We start from the raw sequence: 20,262 nt of genomic DNA, 5'->3' as shown, positions 1-20,262 counted from the left end.
AACTATTGTAGCTGAGTAGAGCGAGGAGAGGGTAGTAGGAGAGGAGGATATGGGGGGCGTGGTGGCAGGCAGTGTTTGACCTTTGGCCGTTGTAGGGCCTTCGCTTTTACTGTGAGTGAAAGGGGAAGCCACAGGAGGTGTTTTTGGCAGGAGAGTGGCGTAGGCCAAAGTAGGATCACTTAAGCTGCTATATCGAGAAGAGACTGAAGGAGGATAAAGGAGACCAGTTAAGAGACTTAGTGCAGTAATCCAGGAGCTCTGTACATTCCCCAATCTGGGCAAGGCTATTGTTAATTGAATTGCTTTAAATTTTTTTAAGGAGGAGTTTTTCTTTGTTGTCTTCCTACTTACCATATTCCGTATGTGTTCCCTTTATTTTTTTTTTTTGCGGTACGCAGGCCTCTCACTGTTGTGGCCTCTCCTGTTGCGGAGCACACGCTCCAGATGCGCAGGCTCAGTGGCCATGGCTCACGGGCCTAGCCGCTCCGCGGCATGTAGGATCCTCCTGGACCGGGGCACAAACCCATGTCCCCTGCATCGGCAGGCGGACTCTCAACCACTGCACCACCAGGGAAGCCCCCTTTTTTTTTTAAGTCGTTCTATTTAAACTTCTCACACTGTATGCTTTGGTGGGAACAATTTAAGGCATCTGTGGAGGTTTTAAAACAGAAAAGCACGCATGACAGAGTGGGATTTGTCTGTCCCTTGTGGAAGGCCAGCTGGCCTCCCGGGCAGGTGCTTTTAACCTAGGAGGCCCAGAAACCTCTAATAGGAGCGAATCGGCTTGGAGGGTGGCAGTGCAAGTTTTCATTCGTGAAAGTTGTAGATGCAGGCCTCAGTGCTGGGTGCTGCGCTAGCTACTGGTTACGCCAGAGGTTTCACAGCCAAGACAACCTGGATTTGAACCTTGTCTTCATCACTTACTAGCTAGATAGCCTTGAGTAAGTTAGTTAATCTCAACTTTATTCTCTCTCAAAAGGGAGTAGCAGTACTTCCCTCATGGAGATTGAATTAGACTATGCGTTAACAATACACAAATTGCATTTATTGAATTTTTATTATGTGCCGGTCACTCTTCTGAGTACTTTCCGTACTTTCCGTATTATTATTACATTATTATTATAATCCTCACAACAATTCCCTGAGGTATAGGTACTGTTAACATTGTAGAAGGGGGAACTCGAATTCTTAAATAAATCCAGAACCCCAGCTGCTCAGCACCCGCTGCCAGTCTGGTCTCAACCTCCATCTCTCACCTGGATGACTGCAGTAGCCTCCTAACGAGTTTCCTTGCCTCCATCCTTGCCCTGCTGCTGTCTGTTTTGTACCCAACAACAAGGATGATTCTTTTCCGTGAAAGAGAACATGTCACTCTTTTGCCAACAACCCTCGGAAATAGTGATTTTCAACCACGGGCCATTCTGGAGACGTTTTTGGTCATCACAGCTGGGGACTGCTACTGGGGTGTGGTGGGTAAGGAGCGCCCTGCTGTGCACTGGACGGCCTCACAACAAAGAGTCACCTGGCCCGCGTGAGCAGAGCCACTGCTGAGAAACCCTCCTCTCGTGGTACCCAGCCTACTCGGGATAAAACCCGCAGTCCTCATCATGTTCCTCGGGGCTCTGTGTAATCTAGGCCCTGGCTTCTGACCTCTTCCCCAGCCACTCCTCCTTGTTCACTCTGTTCCAGCTGCACTGGTCTCCTCGATTCTCCTCACATAGGCAAGCACACCTGTCTGGGACTTGGCGTCGCTGCTCCCTCTGCCGGGAATGCTTTTCTTCCAGGTGCCTTTTGGCTCTCTTCTTGACTTCCTTCAATCTGTGCCTTCCGTGATCACCCCCATATCAGACAGCACTCCTCTTCACCCCCTTGCCCTCTCCCCCACGCACCAGTCTCTCAGTCCAGCCTCCTTTTCCTGAGGTGACCTTCCCCTATTAGAATATAAGCTCCAGGAGGATAGGGACTTTTTCCTTGGTTTCCTGCTATAGTATCTAGAAAAGTCACTGGTACATGGTAGATACTCAGTAAGTATTTGTTGGAGCATAGCACATAGTGGTTAAGTGGCTTGTCCAGGGTTACGTGGGTGATGATGATGATGGGCTGGCTTCAAGCCTGGGCTGCCCTACCCCAGAGCTGATGTGCTGGCCCCCTGCTCTGTACTGCTTCCCTCATAGCTCAGTACCCGGCACATAGAAAACACTCAGTGAATAGTATATATCCCCCCTTATGTCACTGTCACTTATGAGTATGTGGATTGAAAAGACAGCATTTGACTTCAGTCAAAACACCATATTATCATCCTGCCTCTGCCTCTGGCTGTGTGTCTGTACTCGAGCGTGTGGCTCACTGTTGGTGGACCTCAGATTCTTCATGTCTCAAGTGATGCTACATGTCCACGTAAAACTTTCACCTGTTCCCTCTTACATTCCTTTCATCAGTGATAATTTTCTGTGGTTTCTGGTATAGCCTAAGTTCTCTGTGGTGTACGGTACAGTTTGGATCTAATAAATATCTCGTTGCAGAGCGTTTCCTTTGGAGCCGTCTGTGTTGCTGTTGGCTGATCTCTATTATCAGAGATTATCCTTATGTGGCTGCAGGGGGCCACTTTCAGAGGAAGCTCTAATGGAATTATTTCCCAAGTTACGAGCAAACATTTCAACTGGCATATCCAAGGTAGTACGGTTTTGTGGTGTGTTCTCTGCCTCTCATCTTTTGTTTTATGCGTGTATTGCCAGTGGTTGTCAGAGCTCCTTAATCAGAAAATGCTGCTTTGGGGTGGTTTCTATTTAAAGCAGTGATTCCTAAACACTGACCTACAAACCGATTGCAGCAGGGTTAATTGGGGCGCTTACTAAAAATATAAATTCTGGGTCCCAACACCCCCAAATTCTGATTCTGCAGGCATAGGGTGGAAGTGACGTATCTGCATGATTTTTCAAAGCTCTGTAGGTGATTCTGCTGCTCATTCAGGTGTATAGAAATACCTGAACATGTTATTTAGGAATAAAAACCATTAATTTCAGTGGAATTGTAAGCTTAATCAGATTCTTTGCGCTTATTTACAGAGATGCCTATAGTGTTATAGTTCAAAGAAGCAGCACCGTTTTATGAGCATCCTTATCTTCTCAGTCTAGTCTGGTCATTAATTGTTCCAAGTACCATTTGAATAAGGTGTTGGTTGGTGTTGAATATGAAATAAGGAATAGAATAAACACGTATTACTCTGACAAGTGGTCTATCTTTCATAATTCCATGAAACTTAGGTCTCACTGACTCTTAATCAGTTTCTTATGTTTAAATAGTTGGAGTTTGAAACATGCCTTTTAATTTCTCTAGATTCGGCTTTTGACCATAAGGATCCTAAACCACTTTGAGGTTCGGCTTCCAGAATTAATGGAGGTATTTTAACTGTTCATTTTGGGTAACTTTTAAAAAATGTAACTTGACATATTGTGTTCCAAAATGATAATTTTGCAAAAAATTCAAATACCGTGTTAATATCTATCACGAAGTTTGAAAAAAACTTTTTGCCATTCTTATTCCCATCCCCTCAGCAAGGCCACCACTGAAAATCCATAGTTAGTTGGTGACTATTCTTTCAGACTTTTTGTATATACACACATAATTTAAACAAATGGTGTCATGCAAGTTTTTCCATATCCGTACCTCTAGCCCTACCTCATTTCTTTTGAAGTTTGAATAGTGCCCCACAGTTTAAAATATTGTATTTAACCAGTTCCCTCTTGATGGACGCTTAGGTGGGTTGTTGGTAGTTTTGCAGCATTTCTAATAATACTGCCGTGAACATCCTTACACAGATACCTTTGTTCAGGGAAACATTTCAATAATGCAAGTGACTACTTCCAGAAGTAGAAATTACTTGTACTTAGAAGTAGAATTGTACAGTGAAAGTATATGTACATTTTCTGTATTTCAAAAAATATTGCCAGTCAACTTGAGTGATTTTGAGAATTACTTTCCTGTTTTTTACTTGTCGTGTCTCTGCTAGACACTAAACCTAAATTATCTACCAAAAAGTAAATGATGTGAGGAAGAATGAATCATTTACTCAAAAAATGTGTTGCTTATTTAATTTAAAACATTAACATATGCCAGTTTTTCTTTTTTAGACTTCTGTTCACATTTAATGTTCTTTTTGGAAAATCAAAATACTGACCTGCCTCCTGGTTTCCTCTGGTTGTTCAGGATGACGAGCTCTCAGAGCGTCAGTCTGTCTTTGCTATATTACGCCAGGCAGAACTTGTGCCAGCAACTGTGAATGATTACAGAGAGAAGCTTCTTCATTTGAGAAAACTAAGACATGATGTGGTACAGACTGCAGTCCCTGATGGGCCATTACAGGAGGTAAAAACAGTGTTTGGGGTGTTTTTTTTTAACTCAGTTTATACTTTAAGATCTGTTTAGCTGGCATTTGAGAAAAGAGAAGCATACTAAATAGTCACCAAAAAATTTAAAAAGAGAGAGAGAGAGAAAGAATTTTTAAAAGCAAGAATTATAAAAAAAGAATTTAAAACTAAGTAAATACCCAGTTCTGTTCAATGCTTTGAGTTAAATGGCTCCACAGCCTTTTCAACAGTAGAAATAATTTACTATCCTCCCTTCTCCTGAGTATGTGTGTAGTATGTGAGGGTAGGTAGTAGGTGGCAGCAGGAGGAACAAGGTCAAGTTGACAGCCTGATACTCTTCTCCAGATTTGTTCACTGCTGCAGGACGTCAGCCCTCTACCTTTTGTATCAGGGATTTTCCGTCCATGACCCTTGAGGATACATCACTATCCCTTTGGGAAGAAGGCCAAGTGGAGGCATTCCCCTTTCAAGCAGAGCAGTTCTGTTCTTAACCTGTTCTATATATTAGCGTCCTGTGTTATGTTCCATTTGGAAAGGGACTCTGCTGCTAAGGTAGACACAAGCACCCCACCCCCAAATAATAATAGAACTACCACTTTACATGATGTTTCCTGAGTGCACGGGGATGCTAGTAACAGTGACTGTCATTCCAAAAGGCGACTGTGAAAACTTTGGACCCTCTGAACTGAACTCTTTTAATGCCTAGTTTTGAGAACTCACACATCTGCTCATAAAGCCTCAGCTGCCGTTCATGTAGTGCTTTGCTGGGTTCTTTGGTACCTGTGCTTTACTGATTACCGTTCAAGTTTTGTCTTGTCAGGTGATGGCAGTATTTGTTAGGAATGAAGTTAATCATGAGTCAAATCTGTTTATTCAAATATATCCTTTATTCGTGAACATCTGGAGTGAGTTTGAATACTATTTTTTCTTAAGTGATTCTTCTCTGTTAAATAGTGAGTGACATTTTGGGAAGAGGAGGAAAATTACTGTACCTGAATTTTGGATTGGCACCTGCAAGTTTTTTCTTAAAGCAGAAGCTTCTTTCCAAACCTCAGGTTGTCCAAGTCAGGATCCTTGCATTTTGGTGCTAATCTAAACTAATTTCCTATGCTTGCAGGTGCCACTTCGTTATCTGTTAGGCATGTTATATGTTAACTTCAGTGCTCTCTGGGATCCTGTTATTGAACTCATAAGGTAAGCCTGGGTGAAATGGATGAAGCTGTTGTGCTTTCACTACTGCAGAATGATGATGGAGCCAGTATTATACTCTGGGGTGTGATTTAAGTGAATGGGTGTGTATGGTATTTATAGCTACCTTAAAGCCTTTGTGGGACAAGGTGAAGAAAAAGTAAACATTACTTATTCTATCTGATGCCAAGTTTTTGACAATTCAGTTGTTTTGTATATGTTTCTCTGTACTTTGAAATAACTTTGGAGAACTTTCTCTTTTTACTTTATATTATACACCTGTATTATTGAATTTTTTTTACAGTAATAAGTACTGTATAATAATTGTATGCTTTTATTTATATATATTGAGTCATTGAGCCAAACTTTAATTTAAAACTTAAAAATTAAATTTAAAACCCTTGCTGTCTAGTATCCAAAACCCTTTAGCTCTAAAAAGGACGTTCATAATCACATAAAAAATACATATGTTGTGCCTCATTTATAGAAATCTGTCCTTCTGCAGGCATTTGTCTTCAGAGGGCCTACTCTAGCTTTTTGTCAGATTGGAAATATATTATGTGTGGCCTCTCAAAACCCTAAATATTAGACCTTAGCAGAACAGGCATTTTGAAAAATAAAGTACAAAAGTTGTTTACGACCCCACATTCAGGGATAACTTAATTAGTATTTTAGTTACATCCTTTCACTTTTTTTTTGTATGAGATATCTCAAAATAGGGTCCATACCACGGGTTTTATTTTATGATCTTTACTCTTAGTTCTCATGCACGTGAAATGGAAAATAAGCAATTTTGGAAAGTCTACTATGAACATCTAGAAAAAGCAGCTACACATGCTGGTATGTAAAGGGATATGAAGGAGGGGGCTGCGGGAGGAAATGGTTGTTTAACTGTTTAATTTCTATTGCTTAATTACACATAAAATTGGAAAGCAGAAATGAGAAATGTATTATCTTTGATAACCTTTGGATACTGTTATCATTTGCTTGTATTACTAGTGAAAGGAATGCCATTACTGGCAGAAACACATAGGGTAGTTGTTAACATTTCTCTAGTGGTTATGATGACCTTTTTTCTTTCAGAGAAAGAGCTGCAAAATGACACAAGAGATGAGGAGAGGTCCATTGGAGATACAAGTTGGGAGCAGACTCAGGAAGGAAACGTTGGAACTCTTTATCATGAGCAGTTCGCATTGAAAACCGACCTTCAGGAAAGACTGGACCATACCAATTTTCGGTTTTTGCTCTGGCGAGCTCTGGCAAAATTCCCAGAAAGGGTAGAGCCACGGTCCAGGGAGCTTTCCCCGCTTTTCTTGAGATTTATCAAGTAAGTGTTCTTGCCTAGGAATATGTCTCTGGTAGGGTGTGAGGAAGAGAAGGTGCAAAGTATTAAATTCCCAGATTGGCTGAGTTCTTTTCTTAAATCTGTCATCTTTTCAAATCATTGGCACCTCTCTAAAGCACTGGCTCCATCAGATAACAACTAAACAACTTTTGTTTACCACTTAATCTTACATAAACCAAAATTTAACCAGCCCACAAACGCTATTAATAAAAAATTGCAGATTTCAAAGTAAGAAAGGCCATACCGAGTTAGATCAGTGTACAATGGCCTTGTTATTTCTTGCCCTATTGTTGTTTTCTTGCCTGCCTGGGGCTTAAAATTACTTTGCAGTAACTCAACCTCAGCCACTCTGTTTTGAACCTCTTGACTGTTTCCCATGATGCCGAGGAATGTGCTCTCAAAGAATAACAAGAACTTTCTGGAGCACTGTTTTATTTTGACTAGGTATGCTGTGTGAGAGTCAGATTGCTTTAAAACTCTAAAGATAAGGGATGCGGTATATAGAACACTACTAGTCAATCAATAAAAGTTATGTTTTCTGGAAACATTTCATTACATGGGAAAATACTGTAGGGTTAGGTTAGGCAGGCTACAGACCATAGCCAGCCAGACTAGTTCAAGGAACAGCTAGGGAGTCTTTTGGCTACAGCAGGGTGATCCAGGAAGAAAGTAGTTGGAGGTGAGGGCAAAAATTTAACAGGAGACTGAATATGTGTAGGGCCTTTAAGTTTTTTACTGTCAGTGAAATGGAAAGCCATTGGGAGGTTTAAGCAGAAGGATGACATGACTTAAGTTTTCTTGAGGATTTTTCTGGCTGCCATGTTGAGAATGGACTGTGGGACAGCAGTGGTGAGAGCAGAGGGACTGCAGAGTAGAGTTGGGAGGAGATTGCAAAAATCTGGGCAAGAAGTGATGGTGACCAAGGTGGGAATAGTGTAGATGATGAGAGGTAGTTGAATCCTTGACAACTTTTGAAGGATTTCAATTCAAAAAGATATATTTTTGAAGAATTGCAACTAGATTAGCCTGTGGGACTTACCAACAGATCACTCGTGGGATGGGGGTTTGGGGGGTGCACGAAGGAGGAAGGGGAGGAATCAAAGATGTCTGTAAGGTTTTGGCCTGAGCAACTGGAAGAACAGAGTTACCATTTACTGAGATTGACAGAAATGCAGAAGTTTGCTGACTTGTGAGGAAGATCAAGGGTTCATTATTTAAAACATGTTAAGTTTAGGATGCTGAATAGACATCTAGGCACAGATCTCAAGTAGGTAGTTGAGTGTAGAGTTTAAAGTTCAGGGGAAAGGTTTGGTTTAAAGATAGTAAATTTCAGACTCATCAGTATATGGATGGTTTTTAAAATTATGAGACAGGGAATGAAGTCACACCAGGGGGTTTAAATGTAGAGAGGGAAAATTTCCAAGGACTAACAGCAATATTCAGAGGTTGGAAGATAAGGAATCAGCCAAGGATGCCAGGAAAGAGTGATAGAAGAACCAAGACCACTTAATATCCCTTGAAGGAAGTATTTCAAGGAGGGAGTAAACAGTGGAATCAAATGTGTCTGAGACATCAGTCAGATGAAGAATAAGAATTAACTGACACAGAAAGCTAGACAAGATGAAAAGGCAGAGGGCTATGTGCCAGATGAAGGAACAAGATAAAAACCCAGAAAAACAACTAATTAAAGTAGAGATAGGCAACCTTCCAGAAAAAGAATTCAGAATAATGATAGTGAAGATGATCCAGGACCTCGGAAAAAGAATGGAGGCAAAGATCGAGAAGATGCAAGAAATGTTTAACAAAGACCTAGAAGAATTAAAGAACAAACAAACAGAGATGACCAATACAATAACTGAAATGAAAACTACACTAGAAGGAATCAATAGCAGAATAACTGAGGCAGAAGAATGGATAAGTGACCTGGAAGACAGAATGGTGGAATTCACTGCTGCGGAACAGAATAAAGAGAAAAGAATGAAAAGAAATGAAGACAGCCTAAGAGACCTCTGGGACAACATTAAACACAACAACATTCTCACTATAGGGGTCCCAGAAGGAGAAGAGAGAGAGACAGGACCAGAGAAAATATTTGAAGAGATTATAGTTGAAAACTTCCCTAACATGGGAGAGGAAATAGCCACCCAAGTCCAGGAAATACAGCAAGTCCCATACAGGATAAGCCCAAGGAGAAACACACCAAGACACATAGTAATCAAATTGACAAAAATTAAAGACAAAGAAAAATTACTGAAAGCAGCAAGGGAAAAACCACAAATAACATACAAGGGAACTCCCATAAGGTTGACAGCTGATTTCTCAGCAGAAACTCTACAAACCAGAAGGGAGTGGCATGATATACTTAAAGTGATGAAAGGGAAGAACCTACAACCAAGATTACTCTACCCGGCAAGGATCTCATTAATATTCAATGGAGATATCAAAAGCTTTACAGACAAGCAAAAGCTAAGACAATTCAGCTCCACCAAACCAGCTCTACAACAAATGCTAAAGGAACTTCTCTAAGTGGGAAACACAAGAGAAGAAAAGGACCTACAAATACAAACCCAAGACAATTAAGAAAATGGTCATAGGAACATACATATCGATAATTACCTTAAACGTGAATGGATTAAATGCTCCAACCAAAAGACACAGGCTTTCTGAATGGATACAAAAATAAGACCCATATATATGATGTCTACAAGTCGCCCACTTCAGACCTAGGGATACATCCAGACTGAAAGTGAGGGGATGGAAGAAGATATTCCATGCAAATGGAAATCAAAAGAAAGCTGGAGTAGCTATACTCATATCACATAAAATAGACTTTAAAATAAGGAGTGTTACAAGAGACAAGGAAAGACACTACATAATGATCAAGGGATCAATCCAAGAAGAAGATGTAACAATTATAAATATATATGCACCAAACATAGGAGCACCTCAATACATGAGGCAACTGCTAACAGCTATAAAAGAGGATATCGACAGTAACACAATAATAGTGGGGGACTTTTAACACCTCACTTACACCAATGGACAGATTAATAAGGAAACACAAGCTTTAAATGACACAATAGACCAGATAGATTTCATTGATATTTATAGGACATTCCATCCAAAAACAGCAGATTACACTTTCTTCTCTAGTGTGCATGGAACATTCTCCAGGATAGATCACATCTTGGGTCACACATCAAGCCTCAGTAACTTTAAGAAGGTTGAAATCATATCAAGCATCTTTTCTGACCACAGTGCTATGAGATTAGAAACCAATTAAAGGGGAAAAAACATAAAAAACACAAATACATGGAGGCTAAACACTACATTACTAAATAACCAAGAGACCACTGAAGAAATCAAAGAGGAAATCAAAAAATACCTAGAGAGAAATGTCAGTGAAAACACGACAGACAATCCAAAACCTATGGGATGCAGCAAAAGCAGTTCTAAGAGGGAATTTTATAGCAATACAAGCTTACCTTAAGAAACGAGCAATCTCAAATAAGCAATCTAACGTTACACCTAAAGAAACTAGAGAAGGGAAAACAAACACAACCCAAAGTTAGCAGAAGGAAAGAAATAAAGATCAGAGCAGGAATAAATGAAATAGAAACAAAGAAAACAATAGGAAAGATCAATAAAACTAAAAGCTGGTTCTTTGAGAAGATACACAAAATTGATAAACCATTAGCCAGACTCATCAAGAAAAAGAGGGAGAGGACTCAATAAAATTAGAAATGTAAAAGGAGAAGTTACAACAGACACTGCAGAAATACAAAGCATCCTAAGGGACTACTACAAGCAACTCTGTGCCAATAAAATGGACAACCTGGAAGAAATGAACATGTTCTTAGAAAGGTATAAACTTCCAAGACTGAACCAGGAAGAAATAGAAAATATGAACAGAACAATCACAAGTAATGAAATTGAAACTGTGATTAAAAATTTCCAACAGGGCTTCCCTGGTAGCGCAGTGGTTGAGAGTCTGCCTGCTGATGCAGGGGACACAGCTTCGTGCCCTGGTCCAGGAAGATTCCACATGCTGCGGAGCGGCTGGGCCTGTGAGCCATGGCCACTGAGCCTGCGCGGCAGGAGCCTGTGTTTCGCAACGGGAGAGGCCACAACAGTGAGAGGCCCGCGTACCACAAAAAAGAAAAGAAAAAAATCTTCCAACAAACGAAAGTCCAGGACCAGATGGCTTCACAGGTGAATTCTATCAAACATTTAGAGAAGAGCTAACACCCATCCTTCTCAAACTCTTCCAAAAAAGTGCAGAGGAAGGAACACTCCCAAACTCATTCTATGAGGCTACCATCACCCTGATACCAAAACCAGACAAAGATACTACAAAAAAAGAAAATTACAGACCAATATCACTGATGAATATAGATTCAAAAATCCTCAACAAAATAGTAGCAAACAGAATCCAACAACATATATAAAAGGATCATACACCATGATCAAGTGGGATTTATCCCAGGGATGCAAGGATTCTTCAATATATGCAAATCAATCAGTGTGATACACCATATTAACAAATTGAAGAATAAAAACTATATGATCATCTCAATAGATGCAGAAAAAGCTTTTGAGAAAAATCAACACCCATTTATGGTAAAAACTCTCCAGAAAGTGCACATAGAGGGAGCCTACCTGAACATAATAAAGGCCATATATGACAAACCCACAGCAAATGTCATTCTCAATGGTGAAAAACTGAAAGCATTTCCTATAAGATCAGGAACAAGACAAGGATGTCAACTCTCACCGCAGTTATTCAACATAGTTTTGGAAGTCCTAGCCTGGACAATCAGAGAAGAAAAAGAAATAAAAGAATACAAATTGGAAAAGAAGAAGTAAAACTGTCACTGTTTGCAGATGACATGATACTATACATAGAGAATCCTAAAGATGTCACCAGAATACTACTAGAGCTAATCAATGCATTAGGTAAAGTTGCAGGGTACAAAATTAATACACAGAAATCTCTTGCTTTCCTATACACTAATGATGAAAAATCTGAAAGAGAAATTAATGAAACACTCCCATTTACCATTGCAACAAAAAGAATAAAATACCTAGGAATAAACCTACCTAGGGAGACAAAAGACCTGTATGCAGAAAACGATAAGACACTGATGAAAGAAATTAAAGATGATACCCACAGATGGAGAGATATACCATGTTGTTGGATTGGAAGAATCAATATTGTGAAAATGAATATACTACCCAAAGCAATCTACAGATTCAATGCAATCCCTATCAAATTACCAATGGCATTTTTTACGGAACTAGAACAAAAACTCTTAAAATTTGTTTGGAGACACAAAAGACCCCGAATAGCCAAAGCAGTCTTGAGGGAAAAAAACAGAGCTGGAGGAATCAGACTCCCTGTCTTCAGACTATACTACATAGCTACAGTAATCAAGACAACATGGTACTGGCACAAAAACAGAAACATAGATCAATGGAACAAGGTAGAAAGCCCCGAGGTAAACCCACGCACCTATGGTCAACTAATCTATGACAAAGGAGGCAAGGATATACAACGGAGAAAAGATGGTCTCTTCAATAAGTGGTGCTGGGAAAAACTGGACAGCTACATGTAAAAGAATGAAATTAGAACACTCCCTAACACCATACACAAAAATAAACTCAAAATGGATTAGAGACCTAAATGTAAGACTGGACACTATAAAACTCTTAGAGGAAAACATAGGAAGAACACTCTTTGACATAATCACAGCAAGATCTTTTTTGGTACACCTCCTAGAGTAATGGAAATAGAAACAAAAATAAACAAATGGGACCTAATGAAACTTAAAAGCTTTTGCACAGCAAAGGAAACCATAAACAAGACGAAGAGACAACCCTCAGAATGGGACAAAATATTTGCAAATGAATCAACGGACAAAGGGTTAATCTCCAAAATATATAAACAGCTCATGCAGCTCAATATTAAAAAACAAACAACCCAATCCAAAAATGGGCTGAAGACCTAAATAGACATTTCTCCAAAGAAGACATACAGATGGCCAAGAAACACATGAAAAGCTGGTCAACATCACTAATTATTAGAGAAATGCAAACCAAAACTACAATGAGGTATCACCTGACACCAGTTAGAATGGGCATCATCAGAAAATCTACAAACAACAAATGCTGGAGAGGGTGTGGAGAAAAGGGAACCCTCTTGCACTGTTGGTGGGAATGTAAATTGATACCGCCACTATGGAGAACAGTATGGAGGTTCCTTAAAAAACTAAAAATTGAATTACAATATGATCCAGCAATCCCACTACTGGGCATATACCCAGAGAAAACCATAATTCAAAAAGACACATGCACCCCAATGTTGATTGCAGCACTATTTACAATAGCCAGGTCATGGAAGCAACCTAAATGCCCATCGACAGATGAATTTATAAAGAATATGTGGTACATATATACAATGGAATATTACTCAGACATAAAAAGGAACGAAATTGGGTCATTGGTTGAGACGTGGATCGATCTAGAGACTGTCATACAGAGTGAAATAAGTCAGAAAGAGAAAAACGAATATCATATATTAACGCATGTATGTGGAAACTAGAAAAATGGTATAGGTGAACCGGTTTGCAGGGCAGAAATTGAGACACAGATGTAGAGAACAAACGTATGGACACCAAGGGGGGAAAGCCACAGGCGGGTGGGAGTGGTGGTGTGATGAATTGGGCCATTGGGATTGACATGTATACACTAATGTGTATAAAATTGATGACTAATAAGAAGCTGCTGTTTAAAAAAAAATGGTTATCATTAATTTGTGAGAAAATTTTCCACTTATTTTCCTGTATCTAATAAGTTAGTTTTATGCTTTTTTCTTCTTTATTCTCTTAATGTAAGTAACTATACTGATTGACTTTAGAAAGTTAAACCTTTCTTGTATCGTTGGAATAAACCTCACTTGTCATGATAGATTAAAAAAAAAAAAAAGTATTGACCATTGGCTTTGGAAGTGACCTTAACAAGAGTTGTTTTGGTTGACCTGATAGGGATGACATTCTGATTAAAATGGCTTAAGAGAAGATGGAGAAGAAAAATGGAAACAGCAAGTGTGGGCAGTTCTTGAAAAAAGGAAGTAGACGTAGGTGGAAGGAGGTGTGGGAGCAGAAGGGGAGCCGTTGTTGTCTGGGTTGACGTTGAGCTTAAACAGCCTGTGTGTAGGCGATGCTAGCGTGAATGATCCGTAAGGGAGGGGAAATGGGTAATGCAAGAGAGGGGATAAAATCGCGAGAGCCCTGCCTTTGAATAGGCAGGAGGAGACAGGATTCTGTGCATAAGTGAAGAGGTTTGCCTGGATAATTCATTCTGGGAAAGGTTACAAGCAAAGATGCACACAGGTCAGTAGATATGGTGGTGGAAGAGTAATGATTTTCTCTTTTTTTCACATAGGTCTTTGGGCTTTATGTCTAAACAAGAGCAGTGACGTTCAGCTTCCTTGCCTTGTTTTGAAGATCATGTAGTGTTTATCAGTTGTTTCGTGAATTGCAAGGGGCTGTACCTATGCAAGCCGGTATTAAAGGTGTTAGTAGGATATGAAGTTCCTATCATGTTAATTTTTCAAGTTTTTCCCCAAAGAAATAAATTACTCCTTAGCTTAATGTAAAGACCTTCCTCTAGTAGCACAAGGTGCTGTGAGGTGTGGATGGAGGGCGGACCCTGTAACAGGATGTGAGTCTCTGAGTTTAAGAAAACTTAAAGACTGAAAAGACACAATTTTTTAAAAATGTTGAAGATTAATTGGCACTGATCACCTATAACTAATACTTTTGTAAATGATCCAAACTAATGAAAAACCCAAAGGTCACCTTTAATTCTGACTTTGAAATATATTATGGGCTTTTAATTTGGGGGGTTATAAATTTATACTTCTAAATATGTTTCATATAATTTGGTATTAGGACTAATTGTGAATCCGTTGTAAACATTCTCTGAGAAGAACCAAACCAGAAGCAGAAATGAATGACTAACAATAGCAACAGTATCTCAGTGATAGGTGACATTTAATAGTACTTGCTGTGTGTTAGACACTCTTATAAGTGCTTTGTATGAATTATGTAATAAATGAATGAGTGAACATGCTGTGCATGGAGGTAAAGGTTAATATGTCATGTGGTTAATTGAGGGCTGAGAGTATAGTACACACGTTTTTAAATGGATAATGGTGCAGTTTTTAAAGGACAACTTTGCTCATTTCATTCATTCATTTATTTTTTATTTATTAAGGGTAAGATCCTGCTAGCTAAGAGTACAGCATTGAGTATGGTAGGGTCTCAGCCTTCTAGGTTTAGTGTTGTGTATTAACCTATAGTGTATTTCTTCCAGGTGTGCTGGTAGGATGCTATCCTCAAATATGTATTGCATCAGTGTATTTTTAAATTTATTTATTTATTTTTGGCTGCGTTGGGTCTTAGTTGCTGCGTGCGGGGACTCTTCTTTGTTGTGGTGCACGGGCTTCTCATTGCAATGGCTTCTCGTTGTGGAGCATGGGCTCTAGGCACGCGGGCTTCAGTAGTTGTAGCACGACGGCTCAGTAGTTGTGGCTCACGAGCTCTAGAGTGCAGGCTCAGTAGTTGTGGCACACGGGCTTAGTTGCTCCGTGGCATGTGGGATCTTCCCGGACCAGGTTTCAAACCCATGTCCCCTGCATTGGCAGGCGGATTCTTAACCACTGCGCCACCAGGAAAGTCCCTATCAGTGTATTTTTGAGTGAGGACTTTAAAGTCTATCTGATCAGTTTCCTCATATCTATAGCCCAGTGTCACGCACAAAACAGACAACAAAGTAATAATTGTTGGATGAATGAACCAAAGTGACACAAAACTAATGCACTGAATGATAGCCTTCAAGATAGCATTAGTTACCTACAGCAATGGACCAAAATTAAAAGGATGGAATTCAGTGAGAACAAATGTGAATACCAACTGCACAAGCTTAGTTTAGAGGAGCCAAAATATAAAGCCTGACTGATTTTCATTGCCTGGACATTTAGTCTGAGTCTGTGTCATGTTGTGACTTCCCTCAAAAGCAATGAATTGATAGTCCCGCCTGTCTTACCAGGTCATACCTGGAGGACTGAATACTATAATATAATCTACCCCTATCCGCTCCTCCCCAAGTTGTGGTTCCAGAGACAGGGAGGCTGATATCAGCTTAGTCCAAAGTAGACATTTCAAATATTTTCAACAGCGTAACAATGAAGTGGCTGTCTTCTGCAGTTAGTGATTGACTTGTCAAATTAGGTACTTAAGAGGGGCTGAGTTTAAATGTTGTAGAAGATGCTTGACTAAGGTGCCTCTGATGTCTCTTCTGTGTGTGAGTCTGTGAACTGGGGACATACATCTGTCATAAACATTTAGTATATTTAGCTTCATCTGTTTCATATTACTCTCTTTCCACTGTAGCAATGAGTATTACCCAGCAGATCTGCAAGTTGCACCAACCCAGGATCTGCGAAGAAAAGGCAGAGGGCTGGGGGCAGAGGAAATAGAAGAGGAACCTGTTGCCGGAGAGGATGAAGAGTTGGGGGAAGAGCTGGCGCCCCAAGATGAACCCTCACAAAAGAAAAAGACAAGAAGAGCTGCGACCAAGTAAGTTCAGCGTTGCTGAAAGATTATAGATCCACGGATCCAGGAGGAGTGGGAAGAGACCTCTTGTGACCTCCTGTGAAATAGTCTGGGACAAGATGAATTACTCAGATAATTATTTACCAAAGTGCTGAATCTTCCTGAGATTTTCTTTTACAACCTGAAGAAAACTGCCAGTGTTCTGAGTTTTTTCTTTGCTTGCTTACTATTTATTTTTTCTTGTTTAGCCACAGAATGTTAAGAGTTTGGGGACTTTGGAGTCATCTGATTGTAGCGCCTTTTTATAGATGAGAGCACTGGGGCCTGGAGCAGTTAAATGCCCTTGACCTTTGTCGTTCACTTTCATAGCATTGGGACATTATGTTCGTGTGCTGGGGCAACACAGAATGGAACATCTTTTCCCTTATAAATAAGCGCATCAGCACTCTTAACTTTGCCTTTTGACTTCTTTCCTGATTACTTTTGGCTTTCTTTTTTTCCATGCTGTTACATTCTCTTTCTGACTCTCTGGTTTATTCATTTACCTGAATTGTTAGAAACGTTAGAAAAAAGAAGTGACTCTGCTTTCAGAAGGTACTCCAGCTTACTTGAATATTGTCTGAATTGGGGTGTCAGAGATCCACCAGACTGGCGCTGCTGTGTTATTTTAACACTTTACATCTCAATCTGATATGCACATTTGTTGAGTCTTTCCCATGAGCCATTTGTTAGCTCATCATTCAGCAACTGTATCGAGGTCCTTTTGCTAAGTGCTGGGCAACAGAGATGAATGGTACCTAGCTTCTGCAGAGCTAGAAGCTCAGTCTAATGCCTGGTGAAATATTTTAACGAAGTATTTTTAAAGGAGTTACAGGAGCACAGTAAAAAAAAATGACTTAATTCTATCACAAAGGGAAGACTTTTACAAAGGGGAGGGCACCTCTGAAGCTGCAAGACAAAAGTTTGCCAAGCACAGAAGGGCTTGCCAGCTAATGGAAATAGTATATAAAGCACAGGAGTTTATGTACTAAGATCATGGCTAAGCTTCATGGAACCATAGTTCCTTCTCTGCTCCTACCTTCTCACAACTCTGAGCATTCTATCCCCTACTACTTCCTCTAAGACAGAGATTGCTCTTTTCGTCTTTGTATCCTTCAGCATAACAGCTATCCAAAGGTTTGTCCTTGTGTTTATTTGTTGAATAAACGAATAAGCTATTCATGCATTCATACCTCTTCCATTCTCACCCCTGGACCTTTGCTATGTCCTTCTTTCTGCAGTCCCCTTGCATCATTGCTGCCAAGTGAAATTCTAGTCATACTTCAAGGCACAGTTCTCATTCTGCTTCTTCACTGAAGCTCTTCCTGTCTTTTAAACTAGAAGTTATCTTACCCACCTTCAAGCTTTGATAACAGCTGTTCATACCTCTAATCAGGTGCTGCTCCTTGCCTTGGGTACTAATTTTTTTATAAATCATCTATGTAAATTAAAAACTCTTTAAAAATAAGTTCCATGTCTTAATTAATTTTCCTGCCCCCTGTAGCCAAACCTAGAATGTTGCTAGCATTCCCCATCATTGAAAATGTAAGTAAATGGATAATCACATTCTTGGGGCCATCTCAGTATATTCATAGCCCAATTTTATAATCCATGGAACACGTTCCTCACTGGCAAGTATTTAATGAGAACGTGAAAATTAGCTCCTGTTCTCTTTGTCTCCTGAAGGCTACATGGCACATAAAAAATAATAAATGTTGAGGGAAAGCGTATATGTTTCAATAGAAGATTTAAAAAATTTATTTGTAAAACTGAAAAGGCTCAGTGATAAGTAATTACAGAGACATTGTATCAGTCAGAGCTTTCCAGAGAAACAGAACCAGTAGAATGGAGATATATGTGTGTGTGTGTGTGTGTGTGTGTGTGTGTGTGTGTGGAGAGATTTGTTTTAAGGAATTGGCTCACGTGATTATAGGAGCCAGCAAGTCCAGAATTTGTTGGGCAGATAGCAGGTTGGAAACTCAGGCAGGATTTGATGCTTGTAGTCTTGAATGTGAAGTTCGAAGGGTAGGATTTCTGTGTGACAGTCTTACGGCAGAATTCCTTTTCTGAGAAACATCAGTTTTTGCTCTTATAGCTTTCAATTGATTGGATGAGGCCCATCCGCATTATTGAAGGTAATCTCCTTTATTTAAAGTCCACTAGTTGTAGATGTTAACAACATGTACAAAATATTTTCATTGCAACTCCTAGATTAGTGTTTTGTTACATAACTGGGTACTGCAACTTAGGTTGACACATAAGACTAATTATCACAGGCATTTAAGCTAAATATAAATAATAGGGCTTCCCTTACCCCTATTTCTCTACAATATCTTAAAGAGGTCATAATTTCCAGCCATTTTTCTCTATATTAACTAATAGGGCTTTCACAGTTTTGCTTTCTTTTGCCTAAAACAGAGAAATGTGTTGTTTGCTAAACCCTTGGGAGCTGAAGCACCACAACTTGTGGTCTTGCATTCAGTCCTCGCAGAAAATCTGGGAGGTCTTGTCTTTGTCGAGATGAGGAACCTGAGACTCTGAGACATTCAGTGACTTTCCCCAAAGTCAACAGCTCAGAATGGCAGAACCACACATGCAGCTGGTTTCCACCTCTCTTCACTTCTCCCTGCTTAAGTATTTTTAAAGCCTTGTAGAGTGTATGAATTAGAAAGTTGAGCATGTAAATGCGGTAGAAGCGCTCTTCTCGTTCTGTCTCGGTAGATGATGTGGTTTGTTCGAGGCAACCCCATCTTCAGATTTAACTTTTACCACAGAGCATTGCTCTTTCTTCCTCCTTCTTGGTAAGCAAGAGCCATTGTTACCCAAACTTGGACCTCTGTTGCCTGACATCAGTTTTTATGTTATATAAAAGTGAAGAAGTGTATATTTTTCCACTTTCCTGTCTACTGCATAGGAACTAGATAAGGAATCGTTCCAAAAATTATCTGTGTTCAATCTTGGAATGTATTACCATTTTGATTACTTTCTTTCTACATTTGGTTTAATTTATGGTTTATTCTGAGGACATCCTGAATGATTTTGTGGGGTGGGGAGCCTGAATTTCAGGGGAGGACCTGCCTGAGATTTGGAATTCCTGGAGAATGATTTCCTAAATGCAAATAATTAAAACTTGTCTGTGTAATTAACAATGAAACTATAGTCAAGGTGTTCAGAGTACCTGTCACAGACTAAAATTAGTGGGTACTATCATCTCAAGCAAATAACGTCTGTTCTCTAATTCTGTTTTTTTCTGTTTTTCTCGGGGGTTTTTTGTTTGTTTTTTAGGCAGTTAATTGCTCATTTGCAAGTTTTCTCTAAGTTTTCGAATCCACGAGCCTTATATCTGGAATCCAAATTATATGAGCTGTATCTTCAGGTAAGTAAAATAAATTCTTACCACTACAGTTACTTGTGAACTTTCCTCTCCCTTTTTCTTTGCCAAAATAACTTTTAGGTTTTCAATAATTGTTGGAATAGGGCCCATATCTATACTTTAAGTCTAATTTTTTTTTAATTAACAGATATTTTCTGTATCTTGAGAAACAGTTTTAGACAGTACTAATTTAGCAGATTTTTAAAGAAATTTGGGGTGACTAAACATTGATCGGCTGTATTAACAGTGAGTGTAACAAAGCGTTAGTTGTCTTGTGAGAATTCGTTTTTAGAAGGGAATGAGGGTTTGTGCCAAGAGAGCTGCTACTTTTCA

At 39.6% G+C, this 20,262-nt stretch overlaps 1 protein-coding gene across 1 annotated transcript in view; it reads left to right on the top strand.

Moving 5' to 3' along the window:
• UTP20 (UTP20 small subunit processome component) overlaps window positions 1-20,262 on the top strand; it is a 94,742-nt gene that overhangs the window by 21,510 nt on the left and 52,970 nt on the right. Inside the window, exons 16-23 of the mRNA XM_030856260.2 lie at window positions 2,523-2,673; window positions 3,337-3,399; window positions 4,207-4,365; window positions 5,485-5,561; window positions 6,316-6,395; window positions 6,639-6,882; window positions 16,356-16,541; window positions 19,842-19,932. Of these exons, the coding sequence (XP_030712120.2) occupies window positions 2,523-2,673; window positions 3,337-3,399; window positions 4,207-4,365; window positions 5,485-5,561; window positions 6,316-6,395; window positions 6,639-6,882; window positions 16,356-16,541; window positions 19,842-19,932 (1,051 nt within the window). The remainder of the gene's footprint in view (window positions 1-2,522; window positions 2,674-3,336; window positions 3,400-4,206; window positions 4,366-5,484; window positions 5,562-6,315; window positions 6,396-6,638; window positions 6,883-16,355; window positions 16,542-19,841; window positions 19,933-20,262) is intronic.

The sequence above is a fragment of the Globicephala melas genome, chromosome 10, assembly GCF_963455315.2.
Source record: "Globicephala melas chromosome 10, mGloMel1.2, whole genome shotgun sequence".
NCBI lineage: Eukaryota > Metazoa > Chordata > Mammalia > Artiodactyla > Delphinidae > Globicephala > Globicephala melas.
The sequence above is the reverse complement of the archived record's forward strand: the minus strand, read 5'-3'. Positions and strand labels throughout refer to the sequence as shown.